Source organism: Canis lupus, chromosome 5 (assembly GCF_048164855.1).
Source record: "Canis lupus baileyi chromosome 5, mCanLup2.hap1, whole genome shotgun sequence".
In the NCBI taxonomy this organism is placed as follows: domain Eukaryota; kingdom Metazoa; phylum Chordata; class Mammalia; order Carnivora; family Canidae; genus Canis; species Canis lupus.
In genome coordinates, this window is record NC_132842.1 from 82,501,275 (window position 1) to 82,526,170 (window position 24,896).

The 24,896-nt window shown below is 45.5% G+C and overlaps 1 protein-coding gene, 3 long non-coding RNA genes and 1 other non-coding gene across 9 annotated transcripts in view; 2 read left to right on the forward strand and 3 right to left on the reverse strand.

Moving 5' to 3' along the window:
• SPEN (spen family transcriptional repressor) overlaps positions 1-494 on the reverse strand; it is a 94,551-nt gene extending 94,057 nt beyond the window's left edge. For 2 of the 3 annotated variants that reach the window (XM_072828229.1, XM_072828227.1), the window contains exon 1: positions 156-493. In XM_072828229.1, coding sequence (XP_072684330.1) covers positions 156-238 — 83 coding nt within the window. In that variant the 5' untranslated portion in view covers positions 239-493. Of the gene's footprint in view, positions 1-155 lie in introns of all 3 variants that reach the window. The other variant, XM_072828228.1, reaches the window with a different exon arrangement.
• LOC140634383 (uncharacterized) lies at positions 1-20,553 on the forward strand. Of its 3 annotated transcripts, none has more exons than XR_012031888.1 (3): positions 2-198; positions 18,204-18,427; positions 20,083-20,553. It is a non-coding gene; the product is annotated as an uncharacterized lncRNA (long non-coding RNA). The 3 variants fall into 3 exon arrangements; XR_012031887.1 differs by lacking the exon at positions 2-198 and adding an exon at positions 9,043-9,802; XR_012031886.1 differs by lacking the exon at positions 18,204-18,427 and having other exon boundaries at positions 1-198.
• On the reverse strand, positions 1,657-10,215 carry LOC140634381 (uncharacterized). The gene is made up of 3 exons (XR_012031884.1): positions 9,921-10,215; positions 3,058-3,105; positions 1,657-1,970 (listed from the first exon to the last, which is right to left on the reverse strand). It is a non-coding gene; the product is annotated as an uncharacterized lncRNA (long non-coding RNA).
• Positions 12,657-24,896, reverse strand: part of LOC140634382 (uncharacterized) — a 25,363-nt gene continuing 13,123 nt past the window's right edge. Inside the window, exon 3 of the long non-coding RNA XR_012031885.1 lies at positions 12,657-13,356. This is a non-coding gene — a long non-coding RNA (uncharacterized lncRNA). The remainder of the gene's footprint in view (positions 13,357-24,896) is intronic.
• Positions 18,840-18,979, forward strand: LOC140634537 (small nucleolar RNA SNORA70). Its single transcript, XR_012031977.1, has one exon. It is a non-coding gene; the product is annotated as a small nucleolar RNA SNORA70 (small nucleolar RNA).

Here is a 24,896-nt window from a genome sequence, read left to right on the forward strand (position 1 = left end):
CGAGCGGCGGCCACCCAGCCGCGCGCCGCCTGCACCCGTCCGTGGGTCCGGCCCGGTCCCCTCAGCAGTTCCGCGCACGGGGAGGGGCCGGCAACGGGCCGGGCGGGCAGCAGCGCCCGCGGAGAGAGCGCGGCCCAGCGCCGCGTGTCACTCACCGTTTGAAATGCTCGATGATCTTCTCTTCCCGCACATTCTCCGGTAAGTTGCCCACCCAGAGGTGCCTGGTTTCCCGGACCATGCTGGGCGGTGCGCCGGCGGCCGCTGGTGCGGGTTCTCCCTCGCCGGCTTCGTACGAGCCCGTCAGCGCCGGGAGGCGGGCGCCGAGGCCGAGGCGGCGGCGGCGGCGGCTGCGGCGGTGGCGTCGGCAGCGGCGGCGGCTCCTCCGGCTCCCCCCCGTGCAGAGACCATCCCTCTCCCCCAGGTTCTGACTCTCGGGCCTCGCAGCTCCGCTCTGCCGCCACCACACACCCGAAGCCGACCCTCGCGCTCCGGCGGCGCATGCGCCCGGGCGGCGGCGGGCGGGGGAGCGGGGAGGAGGGGCGAGCGGGACCCGGGCGGCCGCGGCTACGACGGAGCTGGCGCTGTGGCAGCCGGACGCTTCCCACCGGCGCGCGCGGCCCGCCTCCCTCGCCGCGGGCACGCGCGCGTCCGCCCGCCCGCCGCGGCCGAGACGCCGAGTTCCTCCCAGCCGGCGCGCAGGCGCGCGGGGGAGGGAGGAACGCGGGGCCTGGAAGCGACGCTCGCGCGCCTGAGCCTGAGGCGCACGCGCGCTGCCGCGCAGGGAGCCGGCCGCGGGGCGGGCGCGCAGTCAGACCTGCGGCGCTGGGCGGGCGGGCGGGCGGGGGCGGCCTCCCGCCGCTCGGGCCCGGGTCCCGGGAGCCGCCGGCCCGCGGGAAGAAAGGAGAAAGGCGGCTGGCCCTGAGAGGGCTGCGCGTCGGAGCGGCGGCCGGGGCCCGTCCGGGGGGCAGCCGCGTCTCCTGCCCCCTGTCGGCTTCTGCCCGCTTCCGGGCGCTTGGATCCCCGCCCGCTTGGGAAAGTGTCAACTAGGCCGCCCTCCGCCGCCCCGCGGAGCAGCGACGGCCTCAGAAACCCGTCCCTCCCAAGATCATTAGCTTGTAACGTTAAGCAACTGTACTTTATAGAGGACCTTGCGAAATGTTTTTGCAAGATATCCTAGCTGATCCTTATGGTACGCCGGGAATACGAGTGAACTGCGACGGCCACACGTGTGATAGTGTAAAAAAAAAAAAAAGGGATTTACACGGAGATTTACTATGATTTAATATCTAAGCATAGGAACGGATCAGACCTCTCTGGCCTTCCCAGGCCTGAGGACCTTTAAAGACCACACCTGAGCTTGTGTATAAAGGCCAGTTAGGGGCGCCTGGGCGGCTCGTTGGCTAAGCATCCGCCTTCCGCTCAGGCCAGGATCCCGGGTGGGGTATTCGGCCCCGCGGGGGGCTCCCTGCGCTGCGGGGGCCTGCTTTCTCTCTCTCCCTCTGCCATCCCCCCCCCGCTTGTCTGTGCTCCTCTCTCTCTGTCAAATAAATAAATTACTTAATAAAATACCCATTAACAGAACCCCAGAGAAAACCCACAAAATTAAGACAATTGAGTCCAGGAAAACGGAATCGTTTAGAATAGTCAGCCACTCAATTTTCTTTTCCATTCTTTATTAAGTACAGAAATAAAATATCAAAAGTGCGGTGCTTCATGTACACACCACATTTTAAATATGTGGTCTCATTCACTGTCTCCTTATCACCAAACTATGCTATTTTGAAGTGGAAATGTGGTCATCCGGATGCGCCTGGGTGGTTCAGCGGTTTAGCGCCTGCCTTCGGCTCAGGGCGTGATCCTGGAATCCCAGAATTGAGTCCCGCGTCGGGCTCCCTGCGTGGAGCCTGCTTCTCCCTCTGCCTGTGTCTCGGACCCTCTCTCTGTGTCTCTCATGAATGAATGAATAAAATCTTAAAAAAATAAAATAAAATAAAGAAAAGGAAATCTGGTCATCACAATCAACGGCACTAGTACCTGGGGTCACCGGTGCATAATTAGTTTCTTAGGTGCCACAGACAGTAATGCTCCAAGTCGGTTTTTTTGTTGTTTTTTCACCACATAGTCCTAATGTGAGTTTCTTAATGATGGTGTCTGGCTGAGAGTCACATCAACTTTTCTTGTATTTGGTTTAATCGCCCATACCAAATAAACTTGATCAATTGAGATAATCTCTCCTCCCTCCTCTCAGGACATTGAGGAAGCTAAGCAAGCCCCTGCCTTACACAGTTGCAACAATTACAGTACAAGATCAGCTAGCTGAGGTGCTAACCTTACCACCCATTTGAAATGATTTTTGGAATTTTGACAAATTACTTCTAAAACTTCTAGATTCCGAGCCAGGTAATTTAACTGGCTTAACTTCAGTAAGAGAAACAGAAGGAGGTGGTCAAGAAAATCTAGAAACTGAAAAGCCCCACTACAATATTGGCACTCATTGATAATTTAGTTAAGGTATTTAGTGCCACCCCAGAGGTTAATCTTGTCTTCATTGCAAGTCAGTCATTAAGTGAAATGGAGATTTGTGTTCTTAAAAATATTGTGGAATTGACTACTCAGTAAAAAATAATAATAATAATAATAATAATAATTAATTAAATTAAAAATCCCACATTCAGATGCAGGATTGGCCATTTACATTTGGCCATTTTTTGTCACAACTATCACGTAAGGAGTGTCAAGAGCACACTATTAACCTAAACTCATGAACTATATAGTTCTGCCTATACCACCGCAGTTGGTGTTGAAATGACATGCATTTTTCCATGAACCATGCATTTCAATATAAGCAACCACAATTTGAAACACATTTTAAAATAGGATGTAAATTACTCATTTAAAATTTCATAGGCTCTGAATTAGCTGAAATCTCTTGGGAAAGACCAAAGTGCGATCATGAAGAAGAAGAGATTCAGCTCAGTTGCATTAAGACGGGCAACTGACAAAGAGGATGATTCACAATAGCATCTTGCAATTACAGAAGGAAAGGGCATATCTCACCTTCCATGCAGACTTCAGTCAAAATCATGTTGAAGACAAATCAAAGGGCTGAAAAAAAGGGGGGGGGGGAGGAGCCTTTTAGAAGCAAAATCATTACATTAGTTAATTATTGAATACGGTATTTTGCATCCATCTAGGACTCCCACAGAACAACAAAAGAATAAACTAGAACAAAATAAGAAGCAATTAAGATATTTTTTCGAATGCGTTCTTCAATGGCACAAGAATGAGGGGACATTAAGTAAAAGTTAAAGCAACATGTTTACCACCTAAAATTTTTTTTGAACTAGTTCTCTTAGGTTAGTCTAAAGGTCTTGTAACAACAGTGCTGATTTTCCATGTAAAAAGCAGAGTAGATACTTAATTTCTGTAAGTTAATTTGAAATGGGCAGTTATTTACGAATACTTTACAAATACCTTTAAGTCCCCCCACCTTTGGGAAGTAGTGGAGGAGAAACCTGGTGGAAAATTACCAACACACAAATCGTTAAGCAGTTGAGTCAAAGTTCTCCCAAAGACCTTTAGAGATCATAGAATGTCAAAAAGATTAGAAGCAAATGTCAACTTAACGGTATCATTTCTCATCTTGCCAGAGATTCACCAAACATCCAAGAAACAGTCTCTCCAACAATATAAAGGCTAGCAAAATCCCACCAAACATCATTTGATAGCATCTTATACTCAGATTCTCTTGAAGTGTTAGTCAAAATAACTGGCACCAAAACTAGCAACCAAAGCAATCATTTTAGTTTCTCGGGTTTTTAAAATGTCAACAGACATCAGCCTAAATGGGTAATTCAATAGTAAAACAACATTTTAATTTTTATCTGCTTAAATTCTTAATGTGCTCCTATGATGCCAAAAGAAAAAAATATGACACGAATTTCAATTGAACAGATTCATTTAAAGGAAAAATAGCTCACATTTAGATGATAGGTTCAAACGAGTGATCCAAGTAGGAATTTTATCTTTATTAAACTTAAGAGTGGCAGGTTAAAAGTACTGTCCATGTTCCTTACTGATTCTTTCAGCATAACAAATGCTACATGACCATGAGCTTCATATTATACTAGAAAAACACAACACTGATGATATAATGAGAGACATTATATATAACAGAAAGAGTCCTGGGTTAAGAATCAAAAATTCCAATTCCAATTTTGTCACTGTCTATAATGAACGAGCCATAGCAATTAAATCCTGAAAGTCTCAATATCCCTATATGCAAAATGAAATAATCTGCTTTCTCTACCAAAAAAGGTTGCTAGAAGGATCAGAAAAGATGATGTATGTAAAAGGACTTGGAAGTAACACACCACAAAAATATCATGAATACTATTAAGTTGACCACTAATTTCATATTAATGTCAAAACTAAGCATCAGTTGAAATTAAGAACATATCATTATCAATTTTCAGGGTTTTTTTTTTTTTAAGATTGTATTTATTTATAATGAGAGACAGAGAGAGGCAGAGACACAGGCAGAGGGAGAAGCAGGCTCCATGCAGGGAGCCCGACGGAGGATTCGATCCCAGGACTCCAGGATCATGCCCTGGGTGGAAGGGAGGCGCTCAACCACCAAACCATCCAGGCGTCCCAATTTTCAGGGTTAAAGCCTATATAGGTCCTATAGTCCAATCAAAATGCAGTGATCGCATATTAAGTACATAGTTCTTTGTTCATTTTTGCTTTTTCTATTCCAAAGTTCTTAATAACAACAAAACTGGTAAGTACATGCCCATTGCACACTCCCAAATCAAGTGTCTGATTTTTTCAGTGCCTTTCATTTTTATTGGCAATGTATCAGGAAACACTGGGAAAGCTTTTCTCTACTTCTGTCTTTGGTACAAATATTTACAAAGGCAGAATTTCTTCATCAGCATTTATCTTTGTATGTTTTCAACAGCAAGGCAACCCACTCTGTTATTCTGATTTTTAAATTTATTTTAACAATTAATAATTGATGCTCATTGAAAAAGATCAAAAGTAGGGTGTGATCTCTGCTTTCATCTATGATAAATGGATGGTGAAGTGAATTTCCTCATTTGAGTATTAATGATAATTCAGAAAGATAACATTAAAAGCAGAGCCATTTGCAACGAGGAATTAAACTAGATGTGTTTTTAATCAGGTCTTATTTTCACACTGTGAGGAGCTCCTGTATTTAGCATGCTAGACGTGCTCAAAGAGTTCAGTCATGCGTAATGGAAGCCCAGTTGGGGAAAGCATCTGAGCCTCAAACTCAGGCTTTGAATGCTAACCTAGCCAATAGAGCAGATAAATTAATATCAACATTTAAACAGGAGGACAGAATCATTACCAGGAATTTAACAATAATTTGGTTACAAATTTAGTCCTAAGCTATTAAAATTAAGCTATTTCATGACAAAACATATACTTAAAATATAAGCATTTGTTCCTAAAGGCATCAAATAAAAATAAATTAACTAGCTCTAAAATGATCAAAGCCTACTTGACAACTTGACAATACAAATTCCTTCTATTATTAGAATCAGTTTTTCTCAAAACAGTAGAAAATAAAACTGACAACACAGCTATATTATCCTCAAAAAGCGTTTGACATATTGTAGTTTTGAGGGTCAACTGGTGAAAGAGAGACCAGTCCATTAACAGATTTATTTTGATATAGCAGACCCAGTCTGGTGGAATTACATATACATAAATTATCAGAACTTCAATCAATTGAACATTAGCCAGCTAGTCCTCTAAATCATACTTTCAGCAAGCTAACATCTCATAATCTCCTTTACTGTTCAAACTCTAAGTAAGCTAAATAATTTATCCCACATTGTTTTTAGTATTCCAGAAATGAATGTAATGGCTGACATTTTCTTTAAAAAAAAAAAAAATCCATTCTTATGTTTTTACCATTTCCTTGGAAAGTTGCTCTATGAGGAAACACTGCTAATGCACCTAATATTCAGAATTATGAATATAATTTATTAATGTTTATGGAATTGGGAAAAATGGACTGGAAGGATATTTGCAAATACATTAATCACAGCTTTGACTATGTGGTAGAATTTAATTTTTTTCTTTCCATAAAGTTAACGTGCCGTGTAGTTTCAAGTGTACAATATAGTGATTCAGCAATGCTATATACATTACTGAGCGCTCATCATAAGTGTCCTCTTAATCCCCTTCACCTATTTCACCTATTGCCCCCACCTACCTCACCTGAGATTTAAAAATTTTTTAAAGTTTTTATTCAGGGCAGCCCGGGTGGCTCAGTGGTTTTGTGTCGCCTTCAGCCCAGGGCGTGATCCTGGAGTCCCGGGATCCAGTCCCACATCTGGCTCCCTGCAAGGAGCCTGCTTCTCCCTCTGCCTGTGTCTCTCTCATGAATAAAGAAGTAAAATCCTTTAAAAAAAAAAAAAGTTTTTTAGGAAATATAGATGAATAAAAACTTTTTAAAATTAAAATCTTAGATGAATAAAAACTTTATATTTTTTAAAATATTTTATTTGTTTATTCCTGAGAGACACAGAGAGAGAGGCAGAGGGAGAGACACAGGCAGAGGGAAAAAGCAGGCTCCATGCAGGGAGCCTGATTCGGGAATATGATCCTGGAACTCCAGGATCACGCCCGGGGGCCAAAGGCAGGTGCTAAACCACTGAGCCCCCTGGGGCGTCCCCCTAAAACACTTTTCAATTATAATTTCCTTTGATTAACATATGTTGCATTTATAATTAGAAAAAGATAATAAAAACACTTTTGGAAGTCAGTCTCTGGGTTACTTTAAGTTCTCTGAAATGTTGATGTTGGACTATACTAAATCAACATATTTATGTTAAGGGGTCCCAGGTGAACAAAATGTTATTATTCACTATGTTAATTTGGAGATTTCACTCAACCTTTTAAACCTCTATTGTTGATCCTCATGTGAGAAAAAATTTAACCTTCTTCACTAGCAGTGATATACATTAACCAAATCACTCTATGCATAGGAGATTGGAACTTTTAAACACCAGGAAGTAAGCAGAATGGAAATAAATAAGGCTATTGATTAATTCAGAGAAGATAAAGCATACTTGATGGAATCTCAAAAATAATACCACCAAATAAAATGCGTTTAGTAACTTGTTACATATGTATTGAAATTTTCAGCATACTTAGGGTTTTAAGCTCCCTGCTCTAGTTTGAAGTAGAAAAAAATTTAAAAACTTATTTATGGGGACGACTGGGTGGCTCAGCATCTGCCTTAGGCTGAGGGCGTGATCGGGCAGTCCCAGATCAAGTCCCACATTGGGCTTCCTGCATGGAGCCTGCTTCTCTCTCTCTCTCTCATTAATAAATAAAATCTTTAAAAAAAACTTATTAAGGTACTCCTTTGAAATGTTTTTAAAACTATGTCCTTTTTGGGATCCCTGGGTGGCGCAGCGGCTTAGCGCCTGCCTTTGGCCCAGGGCACGATCCTGGAGACCCGGGATGGAATCCCACATCGGGCTCCCGGTGCATGGAGCCTGCTTCTCCCTCTGCCTATGTCTCTGCCTCTCTCTCTCTGACTATCATAAATAAATAAAAATTTAAAAATAAATAAAACTACGTCCATTTTAATTGAATTATTGTTATTTAATAGTAATACCTCTTTAAATCACATCACTACCTCAGTAATCTTCAGGATGGTAATGATTGCTAATTTTATATAATATTCCACAATTAAGACACCTAAAACCTTTTGGCCTAAAATAAAACCATACTATTTGAAGACTATATAAGACATGATTCCTTTCTGAATTAAATGATGGGATTATTTTTAAGGCTTTAAAAAGTTAAATTTCAGTATTTTGACAGAGGAGCTCATTGAACTTTTTCAGGCCATATACTACAAAAGTCATGAGAAACACTGCTTATACTTTTATTTGGAAGATACTTTGGCTGGGGAAAAAAAAAAGAATTCCTCAGGCTAACTCTCTTGGAGGATGGTAGATTAACTTAAAATGACTTTTCTAAGAAAACAGAACCATTAAGAGTCATAACCAATGATCTCACCGTATACTGTTAGCTGGTGAAGGGGCATAGTGGGATGAACTAATAAAAGGGATCTGTGTTTTCCAGATAATTGAAGCACACACAAGCATAAACCTTTCACTTAAAACACTCGGAAAAGTGGCTTCAAATCGGGTTACTCTTGTCTTTCACAATTTTCAGCTTAAATATATTGTACCATCAAGATCAGTTTCCAGAGACTCTAATTATTAGACTCCATCTAAAAACTTTGTTTTTATGCCTATTTAAAATTATAAAACATACAAATAAATGAATAGGTTCAAAAAAAAAATATGTGGCGGGGGATCCCTGGGTGGCTGAGCGGTTTAGTGCCTGCCTTGGGCCCAGGGTGTGATCCCGGGGTCGGGTCCCACATGGGGCTCCCTGCATGGAACCTGCTTCTCCCTCTGCCTGTGTTGTCTCTCTGCCTCTCTCTCTCTGTCTCTCATGAATAAATAAAATCTTTTAAAAATAATAAATAATTTAAAAAGATGTGGCATGCCTGGCTGGCTAAGTGGGTAGTGTATGAGACCCTTTTTTTTAAATTAATTTTTTATTGGTGTTCAATTTACCAACATACAGAATAACCCCCAGTGCCTGTCACCCATTCACCCCCACCCCCCACCCTCCTCCCCCCCTTCTACCACCCCTTGTTCGTTTCCCAGAGTTAGGAGTCTTTATGTTCTGTCTCCCTTTCTGATATTTCCCACACATTTCTTCTCCCTTCCCTTATATTCCCTTTCACTATTATTTATATTCCCCAAATGAATGAGAACATATAATGTTTGTCCTTCTCCGATTGACTTACTTCACTCAGCATAATACCCTCCAGTTCCATCCACGTTGAAGTTGTATGAGACCCTTGATCTTGGAGTTGTGAGTTCGAGCCCTACTCTGGATGTAGAATTTCCTTAAAAAAATTTTTTTTAATTATAAAACGTAACAAAATTTTCTTCCCCTTACTTAGTGGTGCTATCCTTACTTTATGGACTCTGACTTCTGACTTTAAAGACTCATTAACCCTACTTTGTTAGGACAGAACGTCTAACCAAAATCCTGCCCATTCAAGGGACAGCTGATCTGGTCGTTTCCAAGCTTCAAAATATCGTCTCGCTGGCAGGAGGAGAATTCTATTACTTGCTAGCGCTTCAACAGCCTGTTCAACAGCTTTTTATATACTACGAGTTCCTGTTAGGAATCTGGCACCACCTCAAAATTCCCACCGGGAAGAAAGCTCTCCCTTCCTTAGGGCCCACTGCGTGGCTCCGCCCAGAGCCTTGACCCGCCCTGACCTCGGCCTCTGCGCGGTCACTGGTGCGCCCGCACCTGCGGGGCAGCGGAACACGCCGCCCAACGACTTCAGAGCCAAGAAGTGCGGCTCGCGACCCTAAGATGTCAAGTTGCAAGTGCCACGTCCGTCTTTGGGGGCCCCCGAGGAGCCTTGTTCGCGGACCTGCTCCCTCTTTTCAACCTTCCGTCTGCAGGGCTCTGAAGCCGCATTACGCGCTGAACCAATGCAGGAAGGCAGTGCCTCCCCCCGCCCCGCCCCGCCCCCCCGGGAAACGAAGGTCCTTCAAAAGGAAGGGGGGCGGGGGGGGGCGGCAAGGAAACAAAGCTGGGGCTGGAGACGTGGCCGACCTCCGCGACCCGCCGAGGGAACCCTCCTTAACCTCAACCTGCTGGATTTCAGACACGGGCTTGCACGGAAGTGGATCCCACGGCCAGATAAAAAGAGGTGGGGGGTGGGGAGGCGGTGGCCTTTTTTTTTTTTTTTTTTAAGAACCCACAACCCCGGCCGTCATCTCCCCCACGCTCCTAAGGAAAGAGGAAAAGGAAAATAAAACCAAAGGCACCTTGAGAAAGAGCAAAGGCCGTTGCTATGGTGACCACTCCGCGCAGCCCGGGACAAGGAGCTGCCGCGCCGGGGCCCTTTGTTTGTCCGCGGCCGCGCACCCAGGGCAGCCCGCCTCGGCGACCCGGGGCAGCGTTCCAAAGAAAGGACACCTCTATTATTCTCGCTTGGCGAGCACGACGCGCAGCCCCGCCACCTCCCCTCCCCCGCCCCCCTCCCCCCTCCGTCGGAGAAAGCGCCGCCGCCGCGCCGCGGGCGCCCGACCCAACATGGCGCACGCGGGGCTGGAAGGAGGCCGACCGGGCACGGCGCGACCTCAGCCCCTGGGCACGGGGCGGGGGGGGGAACGGGGTCGAGGACACCCCTCCAGGGGCTGCGGCGGCGCCCGAGGGGGAGCTGAGGAAACGGGAGGAAGGAGGGCGCGCCCGAGACGCCCAGACGCACTTTGCCGGCGGAGACGCCCTAGTGCGCAAGCGCGCGGAGCAACGGGGCGACCGCCGAGGCCCTGCCCCTCCCCCCGCCGAGGCCCCAACGCGCCTGCGCAGCCACGGGGCGTGGGGGAGGGGAGGAAACCCCGCTCCCTCCTCGTGAGAGCGCCGCGCCCCGCCCCGCCCCGCCCCGCCCCGCCGCGCGCGCACGCCCCCCTCTCACACTTGCACACGCGCGCGCCGGACTCGCCGCCCAATCCGGCGCGCACGCTCCGGGAGGGAGGCGGGGCGGGGGCTGAGCCCGCGACCCCCTTTTTTTTTTTTTTTTTTTTTGGTGGGTAAGATGTTTCCCTGAGAAGTTTCTGGAAAGACGGAGCCCGAGGGAAGCTGGGGGATGGGGCGCGCAGAGAAGCGAGCGCTTTCTGAGAGAAAGAAAGCGGAACGTCCGGAGCGGAGCCCAGGAGCGCCGGGACCTCACGGGGACCGCAGCCGCCGCGCCCTCCGAGGCCCCGGAAGACCTGCCCGGCTCACTGGAGGCCTGCGTGGAGGGAGAGCCGACCCCGCCCGGCGCCGCCCGCGCCTCCTCCGGCTGCAGCGCCCGCCGACCTGGGGCTCCCGGCCCCGTGTCCTTTGACCCCCCCGCCCCGTCCCACTTCACGCTGCGGGCTTGGACGCCCCAGGGGGCGGCCGCTCCCTCCCCGCGCCGCTCGGCTCCGTCGGCCTTTGCCCCCTGAAGTCGGCCTCCGGCCGCGGGGCCCCGCCCCGTCTGCGGGCTCGAGAAGCGGCGTGGAGGGTCGCCGGAGCTGTGGCGGCGGGGGGGGGGAAGGGCCCACGGCGCCTTTTATTGCTCCGCTCGTGGCCTGGCGCGGCCGCCATTTTGTAACGCGGCCGCCATTTCGCGGGGCGTTGGGGGAGGGGCGCGCGCCGCCGAGGCCGGCGGGGGGCGGGGCCGGCGACGACTCCAGGGGTGGCCACGCCCGGTGCCCCGCCCCCGCCGTGCCCCGCCCCCTCGCCCCCTCGCCCCAGCCGCGAAGGCGAGCGCGTCCCCTTTGTTCTTGGCCTCTGGGCTCGGGCGCCGCCGCCCCGGAGCCGCGCGTGCGCCGCGTGTGACCCCGACCGGCCGCAGGGGAGGGGCGTGGGGGGGCGCCCGGTCCCGATTCCCGGCTGCCCGGGGCCCCTCACCCCCACCCCCCGCGGAGGTGAAGGCGCTCCCTGGAGCCCTGCGCGCCGAGGGGAGCCGAGCCTCGGCAGCGGGGGGGAGGGGCCCACGGGGCGTGCCTCCTGCACCCGCGCAGCCGAGAGGTCGGGCTCGGGAAAAAGAGAACAAAAAAAAATTTTTTTTTTTTTTTTTTTTCTTTTTAAAAGTGTCTTTGAAGTGCTGTCACCAGTAGGAGAACCGAGGCGTTGCCGCTCATTGGCTGGCCGCGAGGCACGCACTGCGCAACTGGTTTCTGATAGGTTTTACGGCCCATTATTTCCATCCGAGCCATAAACTGGAACAATAGACGGGGATGTATTATTTCTGTCTGCCCAGAACCTCTTCCATTTAACTCTTCTAAAGCTCCCCCTGAGTGTGTAAATAGAAAATTGACTCCCTAAAACGTGCCTTCCAGTGTCCTCTTCGAAACTTGAAAGAGCCTTTGTCTTCCGAGATTTCAAGGGAATATTTAACGCGAGTGTTGGCATTTTAATGTTCACTTTTGCGGCTTGAGTCAACAAAGCCAGGAAATTCGAGAGTGAGGCTGCCGTCTTTGTCCTCCAGCCTTGCCTTTTTTTTTTTTTTTTTTTTTTTTGTGCAAGGTATTTTTGTTGAATGGTGGTGGTGGTGGTGGTGGTGGTGGTGGTTTTAAGTTTTGTTTTTCTTCGCGGCAGCAGGAGTTCCTAACCGAGCCAACCCTTCTCTGGCTCTAGTCTTTGGGTGTTGCAGCCACAGTAGGGTTTCACGCCCGACACCCCTTACTGTGTAGGAATTACAGGGGGTTGGTTATTTGTTTCAGTGATAGGGAGTTAAGCTCATAATGACAGGATGAAAAGTTTTTAAAAAAAAATATATGGGATTGTCAAGGGAACAGATCAGGATTTGATGGCTTCCAGATGAAAGAAACATCCGAGGAGTGGCTGTTAGATCCCAAATTTTGTCTTCGTTTCAGTAGGAGCAAAAGCACTGCGTGGAATTTTAAATTTTCATGCTCCCATCTCAATATGAAGCACAATATTGTACATTTTTTTTGACATTGAGATCTTAACGAAAATCATTGTTTTTGAAATGCTATTACATTTTTTGCCTTCACGGCCAAGATTAAGCACTATGAAGCCATTCATTTTATTGGGAATTAGGACAGATTATCCTAATAACACAGACAACACGTTATGCCTTTACGAACCAGGCAGTTGAAATTTAGAAAATGATTGCACAATTCACTTTGTACAGATGTAGGTGTTCCACCTAATTCTAATTCCTAGAATTTGTTTTTTTATTTACAAAGCATGTTCTTATTTCACACCTTTAACTGTTACACTTAATACTAAGCTAAAAGAAAAAAAAATACTAAGCTAAAAGCACATCCTTTGTTTTTGTTTTTGTTTTTTTGCACAAAATATTTTCAGTTTGTATTTTCTTTAGAGTGGGTGGTATTTTGTGCTGTTCACCTCTCCCTTAGGACCAATGGCATGGGTTCGCAAAAACAGTTGAACAGAAATTCAGGAAACTCCTCTCCCATCTTTATGTTAGCCTCAAAACATTTTCCAGCTTGCTAAGCCAGAAAGCCCGAACAGTATTAAACAGGTGGACTTTAAACGTGCAGAGAGCCATGTTCAAATAAACAGATCCTGAATTACAACAATCTCATGATCTGTCCTTGGAATAAATATGCTTTGTATGTAGTCTAGGACTGGTTTCATTTTGTCAAATCCTGCAGGACGAGAGAATTCCACCATCGCCAATCCATTGTTCCCGTAGTTTTTCTTTTTCAACTGTGCTGCTGAATTCATTTGTACCACTTTGTGTTCCTAGAGAGAGATTGGATGTTAACTAGACCCTTTAATTATACAAAGATCCTTAGCCAGGGCAGAGTCTAAGCGGTATGTGCTAGGCCTCTTGGGCTTATTTTTTTGGCATTTGGTGAAGATCGTGTGCAGCTTTTCTAAGCAATGTAGAAATGCTGAAGATCTCTAGCCATTGTTCCAGGAAAGGACAGCTTTTTCATGCCAAATTCTAGCATAGGAGGGAATTTAAAACAATAACCGTAATAACCTTTTCCTGGTAAGGATAAATGAGCTCTTTTAGAGACTTTAGTAATATGGGAAGTTCTTCAAAATATTTTTGGCAGCAATGAAGCACTCCCACATGCTGTAATAGTCTTCCCTTTTGAGGCAAAACTCAGAAATTCAGCACTTCAGAAGTACTGGAGTTCAAAGAACAAATCTTTGCAGCCAATAGTATGTTTCTTAAAAAAATAGAAACACGTCTATGAAAATAAGACTCCTGGAACAACCCAACATTTGTCTTGCCAGAGTACAAATAGTCATTCCTATAACTAGATTCTATCCTGATAATTGTGCAGATTATAGGAACCTATTGATTTCTCATTTCGGCATCATTTATTTTTTTTTAATTTTAATTTTTTTTTATTTATTTATGATAGTCACAGAGAGAGAGAGAGAGGCAGAGACATAGGCAGAGGGAGAAGCAGGCTCCATGCACCGGGAGCCCGATGTGGGATTCGATCCTGGGTCTCCAGGATCGCGCCCCGGGCCAAAGGCAGGCGCCAAACCGCTGGGCCACCCAGGGATCCATCGGCATCATTTAAAGGGCTTATATAGGGCAGCCCGGGTGGCTCAGCGGTTTAGCCCCGCCTTCGGCCCAGGGTATGACACTGGAGACCCAGGATCCAGTCCCACGTGGGGCTCCCTGCAGGGAGCCTGCTTCTCCCTCTCCCTGTGTCTCTGCCTCTCTTGTCTCTCATGAATAAATAAAATCTTTAAAATAAATAAATACACAAATGGCTTATATAAACAAACACATCAAGAAGTCTTCTAAAAAGTCAGGATCTTTATTATTTTATTTAATAATCAACTTTGTGCCAAGTATTTAGGATATGTCACTGAAGAAAACAGATTGCTGTTCTCATGAAACTTAACTGGTTTGGGGACAGAGGTACAGGGGTGTGGTGGGAGAGAGAGAAGAGACAAGGATAGAAGCAGGAGTCCAAGAGGAGGCTGAGTAACCCAAAAGAAAGATGGGGGATGGCTTCACTGCCTAAGGGATCCTGGATATATATATATTTTTTTTTTTTTAGATTTTTTTTTTAAGATTTTATGTATTCATGAGAAACAGAGAGGCAGAGACACGGGCAGGGGGAGAAGCAGGCTCCACTGGCTGAGCTGCTGGCGCTGCCCATGGATCTATTTTGAAGGTTAATCCAAAAGGCCTTGCTGATGTATTGATCATAGAGTTGATAAGAGAAATCAAAGATAAACCTGAGGTTTTTGACCTAAGCAACTAAAAAGGTTGAGTTGTAATCAACTGAAATAGACTGAAATCAACACTGGCTAGAACAGGGTTTTGTTTTGTTTTTTGTGGGGGAGGGGAGGCTTGTTTTTTTAATATATTTGCCAGAGGTGTGGAGAGAGACCAAGCAGGGGGAGCTGCAGGCAGAGGAAGAAGCAGGCTCCCCGCTGAGCAGGGAGCCTGACTCGGGGCTCAATCCCAGGACCCCTGGGATCCTGACCTGAGCCACCCAGGCACCCCTGCCAAACCCTAGGCACAGTTTTATAAAGGAATATTTAGAGCTCAGTTTTACGTATGTTCAGTTTGAGGTATTAGGTATTCAGATGGAGACATTAGGTAGGCTGTTGGATGTGAATCTCGAGTTCAGAAAGAAGTTCTGAAGATCTATATTTTTATGTATTATTTATGAGATCCATCGTATATATGTGTGTGTGAAACAGAGAGACAGCCAGTGAGACAAGACTGGGAAGGAGAGTTTGGGAGTTATCAGCATATGAATGGAATTTAAAGTCTGAAACTGGATGACCTCACCAAGAGAATAATCAGGAAAAGGAACCAGGAAAGCCCCGGGGCACTCTGACACTTATGAGGTCTCAGAAGTCAGGAACTTGCAAAGCCTCTGAGAAGGAACAAACCAGTTAGGGAGGAGGAAATCCCAGAGAGAGCAGTGTCCTGGAAGTGAGAGGAAGAAACTGAAGGAGGAGGGAGTGATCAATGTGATCGCCTGTGGAATGCTGCCAAGAGGTGAAGGGGAGGCCGGAGGATGGCTGTCGGAGCACCGAGGAGGTCATCGGTGACCTTGACAAGAGAAGTTTTGGTGGAGCGGTGGGGCAAGAGCTCGATTGGACTAGATTAAAGAAAAACATCACTGGGGATCCTTGGGTGGCTCAGTGGTTTAGCGCCTGCCTTCGGCCCAGGGCATGATCCTGGAGTCCTGGGATCGAGTCCCATGTCGGGCTCCCTGCGTGGAGCCTGCTTCTCCCTCTGCCTGTGTCTCTGCCTCTCTCTGTGTCTCTCATGAATTAATAAATAAAATCTTTTAAAAAATCAGTTTATCTGGAGTGCCTCTGGGAAAAGTAATGCAGTAGACTTGGAGGGGAAGATGCCAGGGACGGCGATGGTAGAAAGTACATTCCATCTCACAAAGTTCCTGGGTCAGTGAGAGACTCAGGAACTCAAAACCTGTAGGCTCCTGGGAGAATGATTACACCCTCAGGATATGGTCTGCTTCTAGCCCGGTAGCTGTTCCATAATGACATGAATAATACACAATTTCTTTGGAAAAGAATACTACCTTCCTACAGACTCTGCAAATTCTGAACTTGGAATTTGGTCGGTACCTGGAAGAATTTGGTCAGTAGGCCAAAGACTCTAGCAGAGAGCTTTTCCTGGAATTTATGTAACCGTCAGTGCTCACCGGCAGTCTGAGGTGATTCAGCCAGTCGTGCAGTGCTTGCTTAGAGATGCAACAAAGCAGACCTTGCCCTCGTTTCTCAAGCCTGTACCTCAATAATCCCTGATGACTCTGCAGCATTTGTTGGACTTCCTGTAAAAAGCCTAGACCAATGATGGCAAATTGACTCTGTCACAAGAATAGTAATGCCTTAAGATCGAAGTGCCCCATCGTTTCCTTTCAATAGGTTTCCTGCACCTGTCCCACGGGAGCCTGCTCCGGCAACAGCAATCCCTAGTGAACGACAATTAACTGGATTGGCTGTGTGCTTTATTTGAAAACGTGTTTATCGTCCTGGGTTTGAGCTCCACTGTTAGAATCCTCTGTACTGATAAATATAGATCAGTTAAAAATTTTAAATTTTTACAAAGATTTTATTTATTGATTCATGAGAGACACACACACAGAGAGGCAGAGACACAGGCAGAGGGAGAAGCAGGTTCCATGCAGGGAGCCTGATGTGAGACTCGATCCCAGGACCCCAAGATCATGGCCTGGGCCAAAGGCAGGCACCCAACTGCTGAGCCACCCAGGCATCCCGATCAGTTAAAATCTTTATTTTCAATTGTATTACCTTACTATTTCTTAGCGGAGCATGTGATTAAATACGGATTTAAAGTATTTATGGGCATTTTATCCTGAAACATCTACGCTGAATAGTCATTGAAACCATCTCTATTTGGAAGTATTTATCAATTTGGATGCAGCCTAGAATGTGGTTAAGATTATATTTCCTAATACTCATGAAATGCTGCACTGGCTAGCCTATGTAGTCTTCAACTGGTTTTCCCTTGTCCCAGCACATGCTATGCTTCTATCAGTTACCCTGATTTGTCAGGGTTCTTTTGAGGGCTGAGGAAGACTGTCTCCCTACAATGAAATATCAGAATCCTAGGGCATTCTGATACATCTGTTTTGTGGGACTTTCTCACACCTCCTGAAAATCACTGATGTAGAACTTAAGGATTTTATTTATTTATTAGAGAGAGAGCATGTAGGGGGAGCAGCAGAGGCAGAGGGAGAAGCAGGATTTCTACTGAGTGGGGAGCCTGATGTGAGGCTCGACCCCAGGACCCTGCCTGAGTCAAAGGCAGACACTTAACCAACTGAGCCACCCACATGTCCCTGATGTAGAACTTAAATATAGCTGAGCAACCCAGAGGCCATTTTCTTCACAAACTGGTTAGTTGACTTGAGGTTTATTTCCAATGATATGAGTGCATCAGTTGCTGGCACGCAGGATATATCATGAATATTTGACTTCCTTGAAAGGTCTAAGAGTACTACATTTTTAAAAAGACATATCTCCTTTCTTCTTATTTATTTTTTAGTAGGCTCTATGACCCACGTGGGGCTTGAACTTCAGAGCCCAAGATCAAGAGTCACATGCTCAACCAAGGGACCCAGCCAGAACCCGCATAGCTCCTTTCTTATTTTGAAAAAAATATAACATTTAGGGCAACCCGGGTGGCTCAGCGGTTTTAGCGCGCCTGCCTTCGGCCCGGGGCCTGATCCTGGAGACCTGAGATCTAGTCCCACGTCGGGCTCCCTGCATGGAGCCTGCTTCTCCCTCTGCCTGTGTCTCTGCCTCTCTCTCTGTGTGTCTCTCATGAATAAATAAATAAAATCTTTAAAAATATATATATAACATTTATTATATTGGAGAAATTGAAAATATTTGTACAAATATCATGCTGGATGTTTCTAGCCATTGGTTATCGTTTTGCCTTTTGAAAAAAAACAGAACAAAATTTAGGTTTTTTGTTTTTCTTGACAAACCCTCTGAATATTTGAACTTATCTCTATGTGAAACATGTTGAGTTCATTTATTTTGCATTTGTTTAATAAATGTTTAATTGACTTATTTTTTATTTTTTATTTTTTAAAATATAGTATTTATTTATTCATGAGAGACACGGGGAGAGAGAGGCAGAGACACAGAGGGAGATGCAGGCTCCATGCAGGGAGCCCGACGTGGGACTCGATCATGGGATTCCAGGATCATGCCCTGAGCCAAAGGAAGACACTCAACCACTGAGCCATCCAGGCATCCCTTAATTGACTTTTAAATAGAGAATGGAGAGTTGGCTGCACAAGGAAAGCAGAAAAATGGAGAGGTAGCTGGTAAAAGATGAGTAGCTGGAGAATATGATATCTAGAGAAGTTGGCTTGTTTTGAGGTGGAAGAAATTATAATACTTTTTTTTTTAATTTTTTATTTATTTGAGAGAGACCAAGAGAGTGGAGGGAGGGGCAGGGACAAACAGACACTGTGCTCAGTGAAGAGCCGCACACACAGGGCTTGATTTCACAACTCTGAGATCATGACCTGAGCCGAAACCAAGAGTCGGACACTTAACCAACTGAGCCACCCAGGCACCCCTACAATACTTTATTGTAACACTGCTTATATAATAGATAATCGATGTGGGCAGGAGAGTTTGACTGGATCCATGTTCTTAAGTAGGGGAGAAGGACTGCATACAGGATGGAATTGGCTTTGGGAAGGAGTATAAAATGGTTCATCTATCTCCAGCCAATTAAGCCAAATGTTCTGTTTGGGGCACACCCCTGGGGGCTGGCGTGCAATGGCTGCAAACAGTACCCTCCTTGGTAGTGTATGCAGCTTGTTGCTTGAAGGGGTTGCCTTCAGGGACCTTGGAGACAGTGGACGTTCATGTCTGACCTCATGCTGTCCCCAATCTAGGCTCCAGATAGGTATACAGGTGCCTTTAGAAAGCCTCAGGGCATAGTGACCAGAGTCCACATTGGCCAGGTCACTATGTCCATCGGTACCAAGCTGCAGAACATGTGATTGAGCTACCAAGGAACATGTGATTGAGGCTCTAAGCAGGGCCAAGTTCAAAATCCCTGGTTGCAGGAAGATCCACATCTTCAAGAAGTGGGGTTTTACTGGGTTTAATGTGAACAGAATTAAAGACATGGTGGCTGAAAAGCATATGCCCGGTGACCATGGGGTCAAATACATCACTAATGGTGACCCTCTGAACAAATGTCATGCCCTGCACTCGTGAGAACTTTGATACTGCTCTCTCCTTATTCATACCCATCAATAAATCCTACTTTCTGTCCAAAAATAATAAATGGAGGGGCAGCCCGGGTGGCTCAGTGGTTTAGTGCCTGCCTTTGACCCAGGGCCTAATCCTGGAGACCAGGGATCGAGTCCCACGTTGGGTTCCCTGCATGGAGCCTGCTTCTCCCTCTGCCTGCATCTCTGTCTCTGTCTCTCTCTCTCTCTCTCTCTCTGTGTCTCTCATGAATAAATAAAATCTTAAAAAATAATAATAGATGATAAATAGAAATTGTTCCAACTTAATAAGAGAAATGATGACATCATACAGCAGTCAAGAGGTTTTGATTTACTTCCTATGTTCTTGGGCATGTCTCGTAAACTTTTTTGGCAGGATCTCTGTGTGGTATATTTGCTACCAAATGATCATTTTCTAAAATAGTGCCTGGCAAACAGTAGTTGTTCAATAAATATTCACTGAATTAATTTTAGGAACTATCTATTAAACCTCTATACTACATATGCCACATCTATTCCACGGGGTTGTTTCAAAGATCCAATAAAACGAGAGAATGGAGTAAAAGTGCTTTATCATCCAAGAAATGCTATTCAAATCAAAGGTGTTTGTGTTTAGAAGAGTTAGAATAAAGTCCACTGAATTTTTTGACTCCTTAAATGAGAAATATATAAATGTGAAAACATGGTCATTGTTGCTTATACTTTTTTTTTTTTTTTTCCTCAGAGGGATCTATCAAAACTTAAAGAGTTTATCAACTGGCTTGAAATTCAAGGTGGACTACAGCGTTACACAAAATGGGGTTTGGCCTTTTAACTCGCGTAACATCACAGAACTGACAAAGTATAAAAAGGCTAACATACCAAAACCATCTAAGTCAGCTAGTTTTATGTGAATAGCATAAATAAATGTTTCAAGTTACATCCTTTTAAGTTTGTTGTCCAGGATCACTACATCTCACATGAGGCTCAAACTCACAACCCGGAGTTCAAGAGTTGCGTGCTCTTCTGACTGAACCAGCCAGGCACCCCTCAAGTTACATTTGTAATTCTGAGCACATAAGTATTATATGTCCTTTTCTTTCTCTCTTTGTTTTGCTTTGTTTTTTGGTAGACTGTAATTTCCAGAGCAAATACTGTATTGGAGATGTGGATTTACTTTTCTGGGTAACAATAAAGCTTCAAGCATATTGATGTTTCTGCTGAGAATTTTTTTTTTAAGATCCCCTTTATTTATTTGAGACAGAGCATGAGCGGCGGGGGCGGGGGGGGGGAAGAGGGTGAGAAGCAGACTCCCCATTGAGCAGGGAGCTCAATATGGGACTCAATCCCAGGACCCTGAGGTCATGACCTGAACTGAAGGCAAACAGGCTTAACTGACTGAGTGACCCAGGCTCCCTGTGAGAATTTCTTTTCTTTAAGATTTTATTTATTTATTTGAGAGAGAGAGAGAGAGAGAGCATGAGTGCACTGGCAGGGGGTGGGGCAGAGGGAGAGGGAGAGAATCTCACAGACTTGCACTGAGCATGGGGCCTGATGCAGGGCTCAATCTCATGCCCCTAAGATCATGTGTGACCTGAGCTGAAATCGAGAGTCAGACACTTAACAGACTATTTATTTTCATGATAAATCTATATGATTTTCCTATGTATTATAGTACTGATCTAGACCAAAGTTCTAACTGATAAGAATAAGAAAAAAAATTCCCATTCAGTGCATTTCCATTTTCTTACCATTCCAGGGACTAAAGTAAGTAATATACTTAATTGCTGGAGTTTGAAAGCAACTTCCTATATGCTAAGGTGTTTTTTTTTTTTTCTCAAGTAAACTCTACCCCCAACGTGGGGCTCAAACTCTGACCCTGAGATCAAGGGCCACATGCTCTATTGACTGAGCCAGCCAGGTGCCCCATGCTAAGGTTTTATTCCCTAATCTTTGGTTCTGATGGAATATCTGCAAGGAGAAGTAAATCAACTCATGCCATCATTTTCAATTTTTCATTATCACTGGTGATTAGATATTACATAATTAGCCAAGGTCATACGAGAGGATTCAGTGGAGCAATTTAGGATTAAATCTAGAAATTAAACATTAGGAACTCACTGGGATTCCCATAAGTGTTTTTAAGTGTTGTAATACGGGGATGCTTAATTAGACTTCCAGCTTAGTTCCTGCTGTTACCCAGCACCAGGCCTTTTAGTATTACCTAGAAAAAATAGTCAGTTCTCAGAAGATCTCAGAAGTCAAGCTCAAGCTGAGGAAAGATGTGTGCTGAGTAATGCAACTCAGCCCACTTCCTTGTAAAGCTGGAAGTGCCATATGTGTTTTTCTAATTAGCCCCAATGGATTCCTTCTAGGCATGATTAGGTGTCATGAAGCCAACCATTCTGCCTCTGGGGATTTGTGCATTCTCTGTGAAATTGCTCTATACCATCTGATGCGATAGTTTCCCTATACACGTTTCCTGTTCTGGGTCACGTCGAAGGATTGTGCCACATGGTCTTAACCTACTTTTGTCCCCTCCTGCCTTGGTAAACAACAACAGTGGTGACACCCACAGAATGTACCTGCCCTTGAAGTAACACCCATCCATCTTGCACCTTGCACAGGGCACCTTTTAATCTGGAGGATCCCCAAACCTGCTGCAAACATTAATTATACTTCATAAATACCTCAGTGATACTAGGCTGCCAGCCCCATAGCCCCATTCCTTCCCCAAATGAAGAGATGGAGCATCTTCTTCAGCCCACTCAGAACAAGGACAAATCTGGGTCATGAGCACAGCTCCAGTCACATACTTAAAAATGTCCCTAGGACTGTAAGGGGAACTAATTTATTCTCCATGTTCCCCCAATAGAAAGGGGTGTGTGTGTTTAATGTGTGTTTCTTTCTGAAATACCTCTCTTTTGCTGCTGATTTGGCTTCTGTGTCTTCTTTTCTAGCTAGACGTGGGGATGTTTTTTGTGTGTGTACTTGAATTCACCTTGGGCAATTTTTTTTTAATTTTTATTTATTTATGGTAGTCACAGAGAGAGAGAGAGAGGCAGAGACACAGGCAGAGGGAGAAGCAGGCTCCATGCACCGGGAGCCCAACATGGGATTCGATCCCGGATCTCCAGGATCGCTCCCTGGGCCAAAGGCAGGCGCTAAACCGCTGCGCCACCCAGGGATCCCTAGCAATTGGTTTAAAATAAAATGAATGTCTTACATTTACACTCATATGTATGCATATCATCAACAAAACCAATTCAGGCCCTTCTGATCCACTTCATTCTCTTTTCTTTCTTTCTTTCTTTCTTTCTTTCTTTCTTTCTTTCTTTCTTTCTTTCTTTCTTTCTTTCTTTCCTTTCTTTCTTCTTTCTTTCTTCTCTCTCTCTCTTTCTTTCTTCTTTTTTTTTGGGGGCGGGGGGGACAGGACCATATATTGATTTGATTTTGGTTCTCTTGGATAAGACAGTGCACTTTGGAGACACCTTAGCTAGGGCTGCCCTCTTGAGGTTACAGAGGCAGCCGTCTCATTCTAACGCCCAGATCATGCCTGAGTGTGGGAAAGAGCTGAGAGAAAACAGACAAAAGGACCAAGGACCAATTGGTCATTGTCATGATAAATCGAGATGCTTCTGATGTGCTGATGTGGTAGTGTGGTGAGAAGAGCCCTAACAGGGAACCAAGGTTGCTCATTTGGCCTTGGCAGACTGTGATCTCCGGCTAGTCATTTTCTCTCCGTGCCTCAATTCCTCAACAACAGAATGGGAGTTGCTGGGGCACCTGGGTGGTTCCATCAGTTAAGTGTCTGCCTTTGGCTCAAGTCATGATCCCAGGGTCCTGGGATCGAATCCCACATCAGGCTCCCCAGGGAGCCTGCCACTCCTCCTGCTTGTTCTCTCTTTGTCAAATAAATAAATAAAATCATAAAAAGAAAATAAAAAAGAATGGGAGCTGCTGATCTAGTCCAGGGCTCAGCCAACTTCTGTAAAAGGCCAAACTGTGGGCAGCCCGGGTGGCTCAGCGGTTTAGCGCCACCTTCAACCCAGGGTGTGATCCTGGAGACCCGGGATTGAGTCCCACGTCGGGTCCCTGCATGGAGCCTGCTTCTCTCTCTGCCTGTGTCTCTTCCTCTCTCTGTGTATCTCTCATGAATGAATAAATAAAATCTTTTTTTTTAATATTTTTTTTAATTTTTAATTTATTTATGATAGCCACAGAGAGAGAGAGAGAGGCGCAGAGACACAGGCAGAGGGAGAAGCAGGCTCCATGCACCGGGAGCCCGACGTGGGATTCGATCCCCGGTCTCCAGGATCGCGCCCTGGGCCAAAGGCAGGCGCCAAACCGCTGCGCCACCCAGGGATCCCAGTAAAATCTTTTTTAAAAAAGTCCAGACCGTTACCATGTTGGGCTTGATGGGCCATATTGTCTCTGTGGTGGCTACTCCACTCTGCCATTGTACTCAAAAACAGCCACAGACAAAATGTAAGCAAATGAGTGTGAAGATGTTCCAATTAAACTTTATTATGGACACTGAATTTTGAATTTCATGTAGTATTCCTGTGTCTGGAAGCATTATTCTTCCTTCAATTACTTTTTAACCATTAAATATGTAAAAGCCATTGTAGAATGCCCCAGGCCGTAGAATAAAACAAGCAGGGAGCCAGATATGGTCCAGGGGCTGAAGTTTGCTGACTTCTGGACCAAAGAATCTCAGAGAGCCCTTCTAGTTTAATCTTCCACAACTTTGAAAGTCAAGTTAACTATAGTTCCTTTTCATTTCTATTTCTTGGGGGATACATGCTCTTCTAGTGTGACAGGAGGGACCTTAGAAGACACATTGCCCCCCACCCCAAAAAAAAAGATGCCTGCTGGGGCACCTGGGTGGCTCAGTCCGTTGAGTGTAGGACTCTTGATTTTGGCTCAGGTCATGATCTCAGGGTCGTGAGATGGAGCACCACACCAGGATCCTCACTCAGCACAGAGCCTGCTTAAGATTCTCCTCTCCCTCTGCCCCTCCCCTACACTGAGTGCTCTCATTCTAAAGAGAAGAAAAAAGGTGTCTGCCAAATTCATACTGGCCAGCTTCAGACACTAGCAATTCTGTTTTTTTTTTTTTTTTTAAGTAATCTCTACACCCAATGTGGGGGCTTGAACCTACAACCCCAAGATCAAGAGTCTCGTGCTCCACTGCCTGAGCCATCCAGGCACCTCTGAACACTAGCAATTCTACTCTGAGAGCTGCAGTGTCTGGTACAGTAGCCACTAGCCACAAGTGGTATTGCCCATTTGGAATATGGCTAGTCCAGGCTAAAATGTACTGCCAGTATAAAATGCTCACCAGGTTTTGAAGACTTAATACTAGAAAAAAAGAATTTAAGCTATCTCCTTAATATTTTATATTAATTATGTTTTAGTATATGTGCTGCCGATGACCACTATATTATGTTTTTTTTTTAATTTTTATTTATTTATGTATGATAGTCACAGAGAGAGAGAGAGGCAGAGACACAGGCAGAGGGAGAAGCAGGCTCCATGCACTGGGAGCTCGATGTG